General features: G+C 49.9%; 1 pseudogene and 1 gene segment (V, D, J or C); both read left to right on the forward strand.

Annotated features, from left to right (window-relative positions):
* The first annotated feature begins 1,230 nt into the window (after positions 1-1,230).
* LOC149520685 (immunoglobulin lambda constant 6-like) lies at positions 1,231-8,459 on the forward strand. The segment is given in 2 exon segments: positions 1,231-2,029; positions 5,446-8,459. Coding segments are annotated over 2 exon segments (489 nt in total).
* A 1,176-nt stretch (positions 8,460-9,635) lies between these two features.
* LOC149520686 (immunoglobulin lambda constant 6 pseudogene) lies at positions 9,636-14,247 on the forward strand (annotated as a pseudogene). The gene is made up of 3 exons (XR_016348382.1): positions 9,636-9,652; positions 10,171-10,223; positions 13,655-14,247. The product of XR_016348382.1 is annotated as an immunoglobulin lambda constant 6 pseudogene (transcript).
* Positions 14,248-15,317: the final 1,070 nt, after the last annotated feature.

Below are 15,317 nucleotides of genomic sequence, written 5' to 3' on the forward strand. Positions count from 1 at the left end.
GTCCCTTGTTGACAAAAAGGCTCTGGAAAGAAATTAACTTTCCCTGCTCCATGTGCATTGGTTGGCCCTGTGGCCTTGCAAAGGGACGTGCAAGAGAGTGTCAGATGGACTGAAAACCTTCGTGCAGAGCAGGGGGAGTTTCCAAAGTGACTAGCGCCACTAAAAGCCTACGCTCAAATCACAGTCAATAGGAATTAATGTGAAGCGTCTAAATGTAAAAGGCACCAAAATAAATGGGGATTGGGCAGCTGGGGGCTTCTGAAAATCCCACCAGGCCCCCACCTCTATCGTCAGGTGCTTGAAAACACTCTGGCCCCAAGGGCTAACATCACTTCTGAGAACGGGACGTGGCCTCCCACTGCCCAGGGGATTAGCGCAGGGTCCGAGCCAGAACCACTGCAGTCACAGGCGCTTCCCCACCAGCTCCAGCAAGAGCCGCATCAAGCCTCACACACAGCCCATGACTATTGGGGCAGAGGCAGCCCACCGACGAGGACATTAAGCTGGTGCCATTCGCGCCCCAGGCCGGCCTGTGCGGAGACACCCCCGGCGCTAAGGGGGGTTGGTATTTACAGTCAGAGGGAGGGTCCAGGGCCCTGGCTTCATTCATAAGAAGCCAGCTGAGCATGGACACAGCTCACAGCCTAGACGTTCACTGGCCCGGCCTGTGCTGAGAGGGCCTCACTCGCCACACGCTGCTGGGCAGCAGGCCCCAGCACTGCTCCCCTACGGGCAGGGGCAGGGACCAGCCCAGCCACGGTGGGAGTCTCACGTCAGCTCTGCTCAGGGAGGCAGCGCAGGGATTCCCTGCTGCACCTGCTGCTCAGCGCGCAGCCAGTGGCCGTGGCTGCTGGCACAATGGGAATTCTGAAGGCAAGTGGGGGCTCCCGTGAGGAACGTGCCGGCCTGGCTGCACCTGGGACATCGATACCAGTGTCGCCTTTTATTGCTACTAACAGGCTCTGGAGCAGGTTCCAACACAGGCCAGATGCGGGACCGTGGCTCCCAGAGGGACTGCCAGGGGCACCTGAGTCCCACGCCCAGCTGGGGTCCCAGCCACGGACGGTGGGGATTGGCTTCACGGCACATGGACCAGGAGCACCATTTCACGGCTCCTCAGGCTGTGCGGGGATTTCACCAGCCGAGAGTGAGACAGGACACGACGATGCAGCTTCTTCAGGAGCAGAGCAACCCCTCCCCCACGGACTGTCTGGGAACCTGATCCCGTAAGGTAGGACCAGGCGTCAGGAGACGATGTCGTTTTTCACTGACAGGTGCAGGCTCCTCTGCCTGCCTGAGACACGAGCACAGCACGTGGTGCCGTTTCCTTTCCCCTCGCGTGCAGGGCCCAGCGTGGCAGAGCGGTGTCTTTGCTGACACTTGTTGGCATTGCACTAGGACAGTTTTCACATTGACTCTGCTCTTAGAGATGCCAGCGCTCCTCCGGCCCGCCCTGTGGGCATAAACTTCACACACATCGTTAACGCCAACGTGACACCTGCTATTGGATCCGAACAGGCCTAAGTCTCTTCTGGTGTAATTCCCAGAAGCCACTGGAATTGCCCAGGGTTGCCCATGGCTCAGCATGTTCAACAGCTTAGCTACCCTAGTTCAACAGAGTCTCCACATTCCTTCTGCCACCTGCACCATGTGAGATGGAGCACAATGCGCCAGATCCTGCACCCCTATCTCCCGACCCCCAAGCCTGTGCTGTCAGCGCAAAACCATCTTCTACTCCCTTGCTCGGGCTGCATTTGGGGATCCGTGTTAGCTCCACATGAGGTCTGACAAGGAACCCTGCATTGCTTCACCTCCCAAGGGATCTTCACTCACTGAATTCTACTTTGAGCTTCTCCAGAAAGAATGAAGTTTCCCTCTCATGGAGAGCCACGCAGAAATTATCCGGCATCTATTTTCCCAACATGGGCAATGGAGGCGTCTCCTCCTGCCATTCAACGTGAGAGGTTTTTGTACAGCCATGTGTCACTGTGGTATGTCTTCGGAGGAGGAACCCAACTGACCGTCCTCGGTAAGTCACTGCGTTATTCACTGTCTTTCCTTCTCAACCCTACAAGGTAACGGTTCCGTGATTTTCCTCCCTTTTCTCCCTTATCGCCGGGTTTGGGTCTCCTTTCTCTTGCTTCACACACTTTCACAACATGCTGAGAACAATATATAACCTGTGGATCATCAGAACAGGGTGTATACGTCCCATACTAGATTTTCTAGAATATTCCACGTGGACAGGTTTTTTAATTTGTCATTCAAACTGATCCAGACAATGCAGTCAGGTCCCAATTTCTAAGTAATTGGTATTAGCCTCTTAAGGGAAATATTTTCCCATTCTCTGTTGTGTTTGTTTGTTTCTTTGTTTCTTTGTTTGTTTAATTTGCTTTGCTTTTAGAGGAGTACGCACTTCTTGCTAGCTTTGGGTTTTGACCCATATGTGAAAGAAACCAGGGCCAGATTCTCAGCCAAAGGAAAACAAAACAGACCCGTTGTCTTTGATAATGCTACACAAAATCTCATCCATAACTCTTTAAGATGGGTCTTCAATACCTTCGGCCCTAATGTGATATAGAAAATAACTTAGTTTCTTGCAATATAAAACCCGATTTGGCCGTTCAGTCTGGAGAAAATTCAAAATCATGGTAGGAGATTACATTTTTTACAAATTTTCCGCACTCATTTAAAAAAAAATTCATCTAAAACCACAAATCTCCAAACTAAGACATTTTAACCACAAAATTCTTGGAAAAGCCAGGGGACAAGAGAAATCAGATTTTAGGTGACAGCATTTGGTTTTCCGTTTTTGCTTAGCCAAAAGACTTTTGTCCACGTCAGCAGACACTTTTTGCGAACATTTGAATTTTTAGCTGAGAAAAGATCTAATGGGTAGATATTGCCCACTCCCCTTTGCAGTTTTTTTTAGGGAAAGTTAGCGACTTTTATTCTTACAATGTCAGAACAAATGCCCTTTAGGTGTAAAACAAAGTAGCTCCCTGGGCAGCCATTACACAGACTTATACTTACAGCCCCTGATTGTAGTTACACTGATAGATTTACTCCTGACCCAGGGGACTGGTTCCATTGTACCTTGGATGATTGTAGCTACCTCTGATTTCATGGAAATATGGAGGGTGCAGATAAATGGGGTAGGACTCAGGCAGCCTGTGACAGGAGGGCAAGGCTTCAAAGAGGCTACACTACCTGCCTGGAGTACATTCAGGAGGTTGCTGCCAATCTGGAAAGGCTGGACGGCTTCCTAGAAGCTATGTTCTAGGGCTGGCAGACTCAGCGCTCAATGTAGAGGATGCTGGCTGGACCAGCAACCTTCAGTTACAGCGAAACCTTGGGGAGCAGGCAGATCTGGACTAGCCAGCACTCAGTAATTCAAGGCTGACTCTGCCAGCTCACCCAACATTGTTTCTCGCTGTGACCTATGGAAAGTGTAAACTAACCACAGCCCAGGCTGCACAGACCCTACTCGTGCAAGTGGCACCTTGACCTGCAAACTGTGGGAGCAACCCCTTGGGGAGTGAAGTGTGACCTGCAGCGAGGAAGAGTTTCTGACATTGGGCCCAGGGATCTAGAGCTTCAAAGTTTGAGGCATTTGTAAACCCCCCGATGCGCCCATTCCTAACCCAGTGGGTCCTTTCTTCTCCCCCATCTCTGAGCAGTAACAGAGACAAACACCAGGCTCAGGAATCACCTCAGAGCTCTTGGTGAAATCTGGCCATGTCCCTTTTCCCCTTGTCTTGGAGGCTGCTCCAGCAAAGCTCTGACACAGACTGGCTCCAGCTTGTAGGTCCCAGAACATTTCAGCACCAGGAGTATCCGGCTGGTACCAAAGTGTAACCAAAGGCTGTTTCCCAGCCAGGTGTTATGCAGAACATCCACCCTTAGCAGAAATTCTTACAGCACGTGATAGACAATGATAGTTCCTCTACGGATTGATTGACTTGCTTCGCACGGTTTTATATCTTGAAACTTTATGAACATGCAATGACATGAACTGTTTTGCAAGAGCTCTGTCTCTCTCTCTCTCTCTCTCTCTTTCTCTCTCTCTCTCTCTCTGAATGTCCTATACTATTTTAAACTCATTTCCATATAATGCTAGCATGTATTGCAGGATTGTGTCCAGTTCTTCTGGAGTATTGTGTCCACTTCTACGCCCCCCGCTACAAAAAGGATGTGGATGCATTGGAGAGGGTCCAGCGGAGGGCAACCAAAATGATTAGGGGGCTGGAGCATATGACCTACAAGAGAGGCTGAGGGATTTGGGTCTGTTTAGTCTGCAGAAGCGAAGAGTGAGGGGGGATTTGATAGCAGCCTTCAACTTCCAGAAGGGAGGTTCCAAAGAGGATGGAGAGAGGCTGTTCACATTAGTGACAAATGGCAGAATGAGGAGCAATGGTCTCAAGTTGTGGTGGGAGAGGTTGAATCTTAGGGGAAACTCTTTCGCTAGGAGGGTGGGGAAGCACTGGAATGGGTTACCTAGGGAAGCAGTGGAGTCTCCATCCCTAGAGGTGCTTAAGTCTCGGCTTGATAAAGCCCTGGCCGGGATGATTTAGTTGGGATTGGTCCTGCCTAGAGCAGAGGGCTGGACTTGATGACCTTCTGAGGTCTCTTCCAGCTCTATGGCTCTATGATTCTATGATTCTAAGTGTCTAGACCCTTTTCCCATCCTTGGTCCTTTTCCTTTCTTTGGCAATTCATTGTATAGCAGTTTTCCACAAAGGGAAATGTGGGTTACGCCAGTTTCCTCCGTGTTCTCTGCAGTAGCTGCCACTGCCCTACCACATACATTACACACTAAGGCCAGGGCTACACAACACACCAAAAGTGTAGATGAACTCAGTGTACTTACAGTGGTGTCTTCCACCCCAGAAGGCCGACAGCGCCCGCTCTCCCACTGACTCTGGCTACTCTTCCATCCTCGTGGAGTACCAGGTTCAATGGGACAGCACTCAGACCTCGAACCACCGTCTAGTGTAGACAAGCCTTAAGAAAAGTTTGGACCCTAAGAAATGACCCCGAAGACTTTTCTCTTTATCTCCAGCACTGCCCCCCTTACAGGCCCCAAGCTGTTATGTCAGTGGGACGTAGGGGTGTCAAAGAACAGAGGATCCAGCCGTCACTGACAAAAGGGACAGAAAGGAAGAGTAGCGTGATATTATCCCCTTTCACAGGCACAGAGACAGCTACTCACTCAGCCAGTGTCCCAAAGGGAGGCTGTGGCATAGACAGAAATAGACCCTTCTGATCCTGAGACCCAGGCCTCCGCCTTCACCCTGAGGAGATCTCCCGTCTCAGACAATTCCCCTGCTCCCAGGGCTTGTGAGACATGGGATCTGTTACATGGTCAGGAACAGGAATTTCTGATATTCTGAACAGGCAGGCTCTGGTTTGTCCATTCTAACAGGGGATCTCATTGTCTTGCAGGGCAGCCAAAGGTATCTCCTACCGTGAACCTCTTCCCTCCATCCTCGGAGGAGCTGCAAACCAAGAACAAAGCCACCCTGGTGTGTCTGCTGGGCAGCTTCTACCCCGGCTCCGTCCAAGTGACCTGGAAAGCTGATGGCCAGCAGATCTCCACGGGAGTGGAGACCACCAGGCCGTCCAAGCAGAGCGACAACAAGTACATGGCCAGCAGTTACCTGTCTCTGGATGCATCCAAGTGGAAGGCCCATGACACCTACACCTGTCAGGTGACACACGATGGCAAGATCCAGGAGAGGTCCCTGAAGCGATCGGAGTGTTCGTAACCCTCTGACCCCAGGGGGCGCAGCCGGTGCCCACGTCAGCCCGTCGGGGGCTCCCAGAGGAGACGGGATCTCCTAGCGTGGCCATGATGCTGATTTCCAGCAAGTCTCCTTCCTCTTCTGGGGGGGTGGGATTATGTTGATCCACACGACACCTGTCTTTGTTCCCAGTTCCCCTCTGCTTCCACCCCCAGCAATCCCTGGCCAGTCCCCCTGCTTTAGTTTCCCATGCAGCCTTGTTATGTCATTAATAAAACCAAAACATTCGACTATCGCTGTGTGTGGGGAGCTTCATTTCTTGTGTCCCTTTTGCACCTGGTGTGTTCCCTGCAAGAGTCAGCTCGTCAGCCAGCCAGACAAACTCCCCTTCCCGCAGCCAACATGGATTTCTGTCCAGTGAGGGTCTCATTGTGGCATCTTACACAGGCTGATGAGAAGTGACGCTAAGCAATGTGAGAGCAGGATGCAAACCTCCAGGGTCTATAGCCAGCTTGCGTTGGGCTGGGATGCTGGCAGCTCCCAAAAGCACCTCAGGGCTAGGCTGGGGCCATGCTCACACGGGTCACCAGCTCTGCTGAGAGCAGTGTGCTCTGTCAGTCGGTGTTCAGTCACCCTCTGGCCTCCCATGGGGCAGATTCCAGCCTCTGCTTTCCCCTGAGCATTAGTCATTCTTCAGGGATCCGCACTGGGGCCACTGGGGCTATTTCCTCAACAGGTCAGCACCCAGGGGAATCAGTGTCCAAACGGGTCCGTGTTGGGAGGGTGCCGCAGTAACGATGGCTGTTATCTGGGGTGGGCTGTAACCAGAGCTTCTGGCCATGTCTGATCAGTACAGATCCAGATCCCTCTTGGGAAGAGTGGCCTGTAATATCCTACAGACATCAGCTTGGGACACTGCTCTCTACTTGCAACAGGCCCTTGCAGCTGGTTCAGCTGTAGGTGGAAATGTGCCTGAATTAGCTAGTGTCAGCGGCTGCGTTACAACCAGAGGGGAAGCAGTGACCCTAATGCCAATTTGACAAGTAGAGGAAGTGTATAAAGTGCTTTAGAGCCTGAACATTCAATACACTCTTCAAAAATATGCATCAGGGAGGGCTTTGATTTTGGACCCCCTGAGCAGTGCTGTGCCAGCCACTGATTCTTGTAAAGCCATGAGGAGAAGGACATAAAATGCCATATTCGTGTCACTTATACCACCTATTTGTCAGATTCCACCCTGCTGCTACCACTCACAATATGAGTAACATGGATACATGGTTAATTGGCCCGTCCTGCACAGCAACCTCCTTCAGAAAGAAATAAGGGGAAATCAGAGCAGAGAGAGGATGCAATATGGATGAGTTTTATACAATGAGGGCTTTTTTAACCTTCTCATAAGGTACTTTAACACCCACTGTCCTTCCCTCCCAGCTCATGCACCACTCACCAAATGGGAGATAAAAATCCTAGATTATGGTTTGTGGAGCATCAAGATTGTGCAGAACACAGAAGGGGAAAGAGTCACAACTTTTAGGATCTCAGAGAGTCAGTTGCCACTAGAACCCATTACAGTACTCAGATTATAAATAGTACTTCATTGAGGAAGAGGTGTAAAAGAGATTAACTTCCTTAGTTCAAGGACTATCGGTTCTCTTCCCTTGCAAATGGGAACTGAAGTAGATAGACGTACGGGTTAAAAACCTACATTAAGAATTTGGGATCTTTACCAAAGGGAATAACTCCACTAAAAATCCATTCCCCACTGAAAATCCATAAGAAATAGGCTACTAAGCATCACAGAATCCAATGCCTGGAAGAGACCTCAGGACATAGTGAAGTCCAGCCCCCTGCCCAAAGCAGGACCAATCCCAATTAAATCATCCCAGCCAGGGCTTTGTCAAGCTGAGACTTAAAATCCTCTAGGGATGGAGATTCCACCACCTCCCTAGATAACCCAGTCCAGTGCTTCACCACCCTCCTAGAGAAATAGTTTTTCCTAATATCCAACCTAGACGTCCCCCAATGCAATTTGAGACCATTGCTCCTCATTCTGTCACCTGTCACCCCTGAGAACAGTCTCTCTCCATCCTCTTTGGAACCTTCCTTCAGGAAGTTGAAGGCTGCTATCAAATCCCCCCTCACTCTTCTCTTCTGCAGATTAAATAAACCCAAATCTCTGAGCTTTTCCTCATAGGTCATGTGATCCAGCCCCCTAATCATTCTCGTTGCCCCCTGCTGAACTCTCTCCAGGCCATCCACATCCTTGCTATAGTAGGGGTCCCAGAACTGGATGCAGTACTCCACATGTGGCCTCACCAGAGCCAAATAAGGGGAATATTCACTCCTTTAGACCTGCAGGCAATGCTCCTCCTAATGCCACCTAATATTCCATTCGCCATCTTGGCTACAAGGACACACAGTTGACTCCAATCTAAAAGGCATTGAAATGAACAGGAGTTTGGCATCTGGGTGATTTTCAAAGTCCCAATAGGCTCCTGCCTTTATATTTTGGAGATTAAATACCTGGGACAGTCGGAGTCCAAATGCTCACGTCACTTTTCTACAATGGCATTTAGGCCCGTTTGGTACTGGCTCAGATTTCCCCTCCACTGCCCAGGGGATCCTTGCAGCCTCTGAGACACTGAGGTCACAGGCACTTCCCCACCAACTCCAGCAAAAGCCGCATCAAGCCTCACACACAGCCCATGACTATTGGGGCAGCTACAGCCCACCGACGAGGACATTAAGCTGGTGCCATTCGCGCCCCAGGCCGGCCTGTGTGGAGACACCCCCGGTGCTAAGGGGGGTTGGTATTTACAGTCAGAGGGAGGGTCCAGGGCCCTGGCTTCATTCATAAGAAGCCAGCTGAGCATGGACACAGCTCACAGCCTAGATGTTCACTGGCCTGGCCTGTGCTGAGAGGGCCTCACACGCCATACGCTGCTGGGCAGCAGGCCCCAGCGCTGCTCCCCTACGGGCAGGGGCAGGGACCAGCCCAGCCACGGTGGGAGTCTCACGTCAGCTCTGCTCAGGGAGACAGCGCAGGGATTCCCTGCTGCACCCGCTGCTCAGCGCGCAGCCGATGGCCGTGGCTGCTGGCACAATGGGAATTCTGAAGGCAAGTGGGGGCTCCCGTGAGGAACGTGCCGGCCTGGCTACATACAGGGCATTGGTGTCAATACAGAGCATGTCTGCTCAGCCAGCGCTGCCTCCGGTTGGTCCCAGCGGGGTCTGGAGCATTCCAAGCAGATGCCGGCTGTGTGCTGGGCACGGCTCTCCCAAGCATCTTCACTGGCTTCTGGCTTCCCCTGTTGCCAGCCCCCAGTCTCCTGCTGGGGTCAGACAGAGCAGGGCGGAGGCTGCTTTCATGGCACATGGATCTTCAGCCATTGCTCAGACGTGTCCAATGGGCAATTTCCCCAGCATCCAGCACAGTTCAGTTGAGAGGATGTGATGATGCAGCTTTTGACAGAATGTCCATGCCCAGCGACTCCGCACAACCCCTGCCCCCGTGGACTTTCCGAGGCTCCTGAGCAGGTATGTTAGGACATGGTGGGAGGGGATGCCTTAGCTCCTCATGGGCAGGTGTAGAGAGGCTGCGCAATTCGGAGAGTGGATGCGGAGGGCACGTGGTTTGAATAATGTCAGGTCTATGTGCAATCCCTACCATGTCTGATGTGTCCCTCACTGACACTTATGGGGGGCTCACAAGGGCATGTTGTTTATTAATTACATCTGGAATGAAGATGTGCTCAGGTGTCAGGGCTATGGATGCATGCTAAGCACAGTTGTTGTATCGATAACATAAATGCCTCCAGTCAGTAGAGACAGCTAATGCCCATCATTCTTTCCTGACATAATTCCACTGAAGACAATACAAATGTAACCGCCATGAATTTGAGAAGAAGGTAATGGTGGAACATAACTCAATAGCACAGCACAGAACTGCTTTGATCTAGATACGTTTCTGCCCTCTGCCACTGTAGTGCTTAATCTCTCATATCTCTGAGACCCTCTACAATTTCTCCTGACCCTGTGAGATGCTCCCATTGTATAGATCAGGAACTGAGACACTGAGATGAAGTGACCTGGCCAAGGACACAAAGTCAGTGGCTGAGCCAAGACCTGAACCCCGTTTTCCAGACTGACAGGTCAGTGTCTTCCTGACAAGACCATCTTCTCTTCTCTTATGTGAGCTGCATGCGGGGACCAACATTTGGCCTTAGAGTGAGTTCTCCCAAGGAACGCTCCATCGCTTCACCTCCCAGTGGCTCTTCACTCATCCCATTGCACGAGTTTCTCCACTACGGAGATGCCTGCACTCCGATGAAGAATTACTGGAAATTGAGCTGCACCTATTTTCTCCTTCCGCCAAGCACTGGTGGAGATTCCTTCCTGCCAACAACTGAGACTGGTTTTTGTACAGCTCTGTGTCACTGTGGTGGGTCTTCGGAGCAGGAACCCAGCTGACCGTCCTTGGTAAGTCATCGCATTATTCACAAACTTTCCTTCTCCTGCCTGCATTGTAAGTTTTCCGTGATTTTTTCCCTTTCTCTCTCTTCATGTTGGGCTCCCCATTCCTTTCACTTTACAGAACCTTCCCACAGTGGTGGGAATAAGCTTTAGTCTCTGTGAATAGTCATGGGAAGTGTGCGCCTCCCATGCTAGATTTTCTTTTCTTTAGCAAATGAACAGAATTTTGAATTTCCCCATTAAATCTAGTGAGATTCTGCTATTGGGTTGTCAGTTACAATGACATGGTGTTACTCCTTAAGGAAAATAATATGCCCAAGAGTTAGCTTCCACTCCCCCGTTTTTTTTAAATGTGAACTATTTCCCATGAGAATAGGCCAACGTCTCAGCCATTGTAGACACCCATATCTCAGTTGCGTGCAATGGAAAACCCAGATAATTCACTCCAGGGTCCTAAGATAGGTGTCTATTCTCACGGAATCCAGTATTCTATAAAAATCACTGGTCCCCGGTGATTTAAAATCTGAGCTGTCTGAGGGCCATTGGAAGGCAATATTTCTAATGAATCCTGGTCAGAAAATAGAGCTTCTTTCTGTAATTAACTCAACCAAAAACCAAACAGAAAACCACAAATATTTCCATCTAAATAACTCTAAAATACGAAACAAGCATTTTCAGCCAAAACCTGAAAATGCTTTACTTATTGACAGTTTTTGGCTTAACATTTCCAATTTATGCATTTTTGGATTTTCAACAAGAAAATTGATTTTTTTGTTTTTTAAGAAAAGCAGGCCCTTCCCACACAAATATTTATTCAATTGCACTCCAAGGTTTCCTTTGCCAGAGGTCTGGATGGCTAATATTCATTTTGTTGGATATGTAGCATTGCTCGTCAGAATCAAGACAAGAGACTGATGTAATTCTAACACTAGAAGCCCAGTGCCTGATATGGTGTAAACCCTTGTAGCTTCCTTGGCACCAAGGGACTACGCTGATTTACACTTGCCCTGAGTGAGTCTTTTTGGACTGACCAATTTACTCCTCACACTGAGGATCCATTCCCTTGTACCTAAGGTGACTGTTGATAGCACTAAACTTCAGTCCAGAAATGTAACCCAAAGCCACCCTAACCCTTTCAAATATTCAAGAGGTTAGTTAAATGGGATGGAGCAACCTGTGAGAGTAAAGGGCTTTAAAGACATTTCACTAATTGTGCCACTCAGCCCGGAGCACAGCTCGAGGTTGCTGGCCTGTCTGCAGAGGCTGGGTGGCTTTGTGGGGACTGGGTTCTGTATCTGCCAACTTCAGAGTTCATTCATTAAGATGCCTATTGGGACAGCCGGCATCATGTCTAGTAAAACCTTGCAAAGCAGAGAATTACCAAGGCTTGGTAATTAAGGGCTGGCTGGACTAGCTCAGATAACCATGTCACTTTCACCTGGGGAAAGTCTGAAATAACTGCAGCCCAGTCAGCACTGAGCCTCCTCATGGTGAGTAGCACCTTGCTCTTCATGCAGACACACTGACATGAGTGGGATGGACTCCTTGGGACGTAAAGTGCAGCCTGGCCCAAGGATAGGCATACCCATTTTGCCCCAACCCCAAGCTGGGCGCTGAAATGTTACCGAGGGTTTCAAAATTCCCCAAACTTTTAATCCGTTCCTAAGCAGGTATTGCCTTCCTTGTCTCCCTGTTTCCAGGCATTTACATAGCCCATTTAGTCAGCGTTGGTCTCATAACTGAGCCTGTACTTTACAGTTTCTGAAAATGATTCAGCCAAATGTTTGCTTGGAAGAAACACTCCCTCTCTCTTGCTGCTCTTGTTCTCAGACTGCACAGAATTCTACAGAACTTTCTATCCAACATTATTTGATGCATGTAGCTCTCCTGTCCTATCCTTCAGATCCAATTGGTTTCTTTGCAAGTATAATTTCACATTGCGCAAACTGCGGGTAACTCCTGATTCCTCTGGGCCACTAAACGAACAGCCCACAAAGCATCAGAATGCAAGGAATTTCTGGCTCTCACTGGAAGTTCAGTGCAACCAGATGGGAACCTAATTCCCTTGTCACTTTAGTACACAATAGTTTTTCTCTTTAATGCTAATAGTGAACCATTCGCCTTCTCCCTAATATCTACCTTGCAGTTCGTTACTGTCATAGGTGCATCTGGTATTCTCAATCAGGGTCTTAAAGATTAAATTGAGAAAGAAATACAACAAAAAGGAAGAGCAAACACTTCGGCTATGTCTAGACTGGCATGATTTTCCGGAAATGCTTTTAATGGAAAGAGCATCTAGATTGGCACGGACGCTTTTCTGCAAAAGCACTTTTTGTGGAAAAGCGTCCGTGCCAATCTAGACGTGCTTTTCCACAAAAAATCCCTGATCGCCATTTTCATGATCAGGGCTTTTCTGTGGAAAACAAATCTCAGCTGTCTACACTGGCCCTTTTGCGCAAAAGTGTTGCGCAAAAGGACTTTTGCCCGAACGGGAGCAGCATAGTATTTCCGCAAAAACACTGACAATCTTACATGAGATAATCAGTGCTTTTGAGGAAACTCAAGCGGACAGTGTAGACAGCTGGCAAGTTTTTTGGGAAAAGTGGCTGATTTTCCGGAAAAACTGGCCAGTCTAGACACAGCCTTCAAGAGTACCATGTTCCAGGATTATAAACACAAAGAATCTAAACCTGAAGCCTCTACTTTCTCTTAATTAAGGCAAACCTTCCACAGAAGTTCATGACATGAAACTGGTAAATGGAGCCCAAGCTCCTTGAATGGGGAAAAGTAAAATATACTTATGTGTAGGAAATACAAATTTCTGCAAAAGGTACCATGTGCAGAGGTTCTGTTCTGGAGAAACAAGGGAGTGTTTTCACCCTGGAAATATCTCACAGTGAAATGAAGCAGCATACTAGAGAAGCCAGCTGCTATTCAATATGAGGAAACACATTAAAATGTGGTACCTCATATTAAGGAACTATGTGCTAAATATCAATGTTTCTAGATGGTTGGGAGAGAGGAACAATGCATTTTTCAAAGGGAACTTTGGGCAGAATGCTGATAACCCTTCAGACTTTTACAGAACCTTCCTCCAAGTGTATTACAGCACTTTACAAATACATTTAAAAAATCACCCCTGAGAAAAAACCCTGCATGCGGTGAGTTCAGTGTGTGTCTCCCTTTACCCGACGGGTAAGTGACTAACTCAGGGTCCGAAAGGGAGGATGTGGCAGAGACAGGAATAGCTGCTTCTGATTCCAATTCCCAAGCCTGTGCCTTTACCCTGAGGAGATCTGCCATCTCAGACAATACCCCTGCTCCCAGGGCTTGTGAGAGATGGGATCTGTTACACTGTCAGGAACAGGAATTTCTGATATTCGGAACAGGCAGGCTCTGGTTTGTCTATTCTAACAGGGGATCTCATTGTCTTGCAGGGCAGCCAAAGGCATCTCCTACCGTGCACCTCTTCCCTCCATCCTCGGAGGAGCTGCAAACCAAGAACAAAGCCACCCTGGTGTGTCTGCTGGGCAGCTTCTACCCCGGCGACGCCCAAGTGATCTGGAAAGCTGATGGCAAGCAGATCTCCACGGGAGTGGAGACCACCAGGCCGTCCAAGCAGAGCGACAACAAGTACATGGCCAGCAGTTACCTGTCTCTGGATGCATCCAAGTGGACGTCCTCTGATACCTACACCTGTCAGGTGACACACGATGGCAAGACCCTGGAGAGGTCCCTGAAGCGATCGGAGTGTTCATAACGCCGTGACCCCAGGGGGCACAGCCGGTGCCCACGTTAGCCCGTCAGGGGCTCCCAGAGGAGACGGGATCTCCTAGCGTGGCCATGATGCTGATTTCCAGCAAATCTCCTTCCTCTTCTGGGGGGTGGGATTCTGTTGATCCACACGACACCTGTCTTTGTTCCCTGTTCCCCTCTGCTCCCACCCCCGGCAATCCCTGGCCAGTCCCCCTGCTTTAGTTTCCCATGCAGCCTTGTTATGTCATTAATAAAACCAAAACATTCGACTATCGCTGTGTGTGGGGAGCTTCACTTCTTGTGTCCCTTTTGCACCTGGTGTGTTCACTGCAAGAGTCACCTCGTCAGCCAGCCAGACAAACTCCACTTCCCGCAGCCAACATGGATTGCTGTCCAGTGAGGGTCTCACTTGTGGCGTCTCACACAGGCTGATGAGAAGTAACACCAAGCGACGTGCCATAGCATGGAGATCGGGGGAGGGGGAGCCATTTCCTAGGCCAGGACTTTTCTCCCCTAACATGGGTCCCTCTGGTTCTTGCCAGCCCCTTGGGGTGACAACTGCTGTGGCACAAATCTCTGCACAGCGCACACAGTGTCAGGGGATTGCTGGGCGAGATTGGGCTGCACGAGAGCAGGATGCAAACCCCCGGGGGCTTCAGCCAAACCAGCTTGGACTGGCACCCTGGCAGCTCCCAACAGCACCACAGGGCTAGGCTAGGGCCATGCTCACATGGGTCACCAGTACTGCCCAGAGCAGTGAGCTCCGTGAGGTGATGTTCAGTTTCCCTCCAGCCTCCCATGGAGCAGATTCCAGCCCCTGCTTCCCCCCAAGCATTAGTCATTCTTCAAGGAGCCACACTGGAACCACTGGGGCTATTCATTAAACTGCTCAGCACCCAGAGGAATCAGGGTATGTCTACACTACAAAGTTAGTTCGAACTAACTTAGTTCGAATTAGTTAATTCGAACTAAGCTAGTTCGAACTAACGCATCTAGAACTAAAAACTAGTTCGAATTAGCGTTTTGCTAGTTCGAACTAGTAAGTCCACATTGAGTGGACTCTGAACAGGGCTTAAGGCTGGCCGGAAGCAGTGCCGGCAGGGCATAAAAGGAGGACTTAGAGCGTGGAGATGCTGTCTCAGGCTAGCCGAGGGCTGCGCTTAAAGGGTCCCGACCCCCACCCCGGACACACAGTTCTAAGGGGTGCCCCGCTTGCAAAGAAGTTCTGGCTTGGAGTGCCCTGAGTGCCCACACTGGGCACATCACACCACTCGGCCATCAGCCCGGCTGCACTTGCCGCAGGCTGCCATCTGGGGAGAGGGAGTAATTGGGGGGCTGCAGGAG

Source organism: Pelodiscus sinensis, chromosome Z (genome assembly GCF_052426305.1).
Source record: "Pelodiscus sinensis isolate ZL-2025 chromosome Z, ASM5242630v1, whole genome shotgun sequence".
NCBI lineage: Eukaryota > Metazoa > Chordata > Testudines > Trionychidae > Pelodiscus > Pelodiscus sinensis.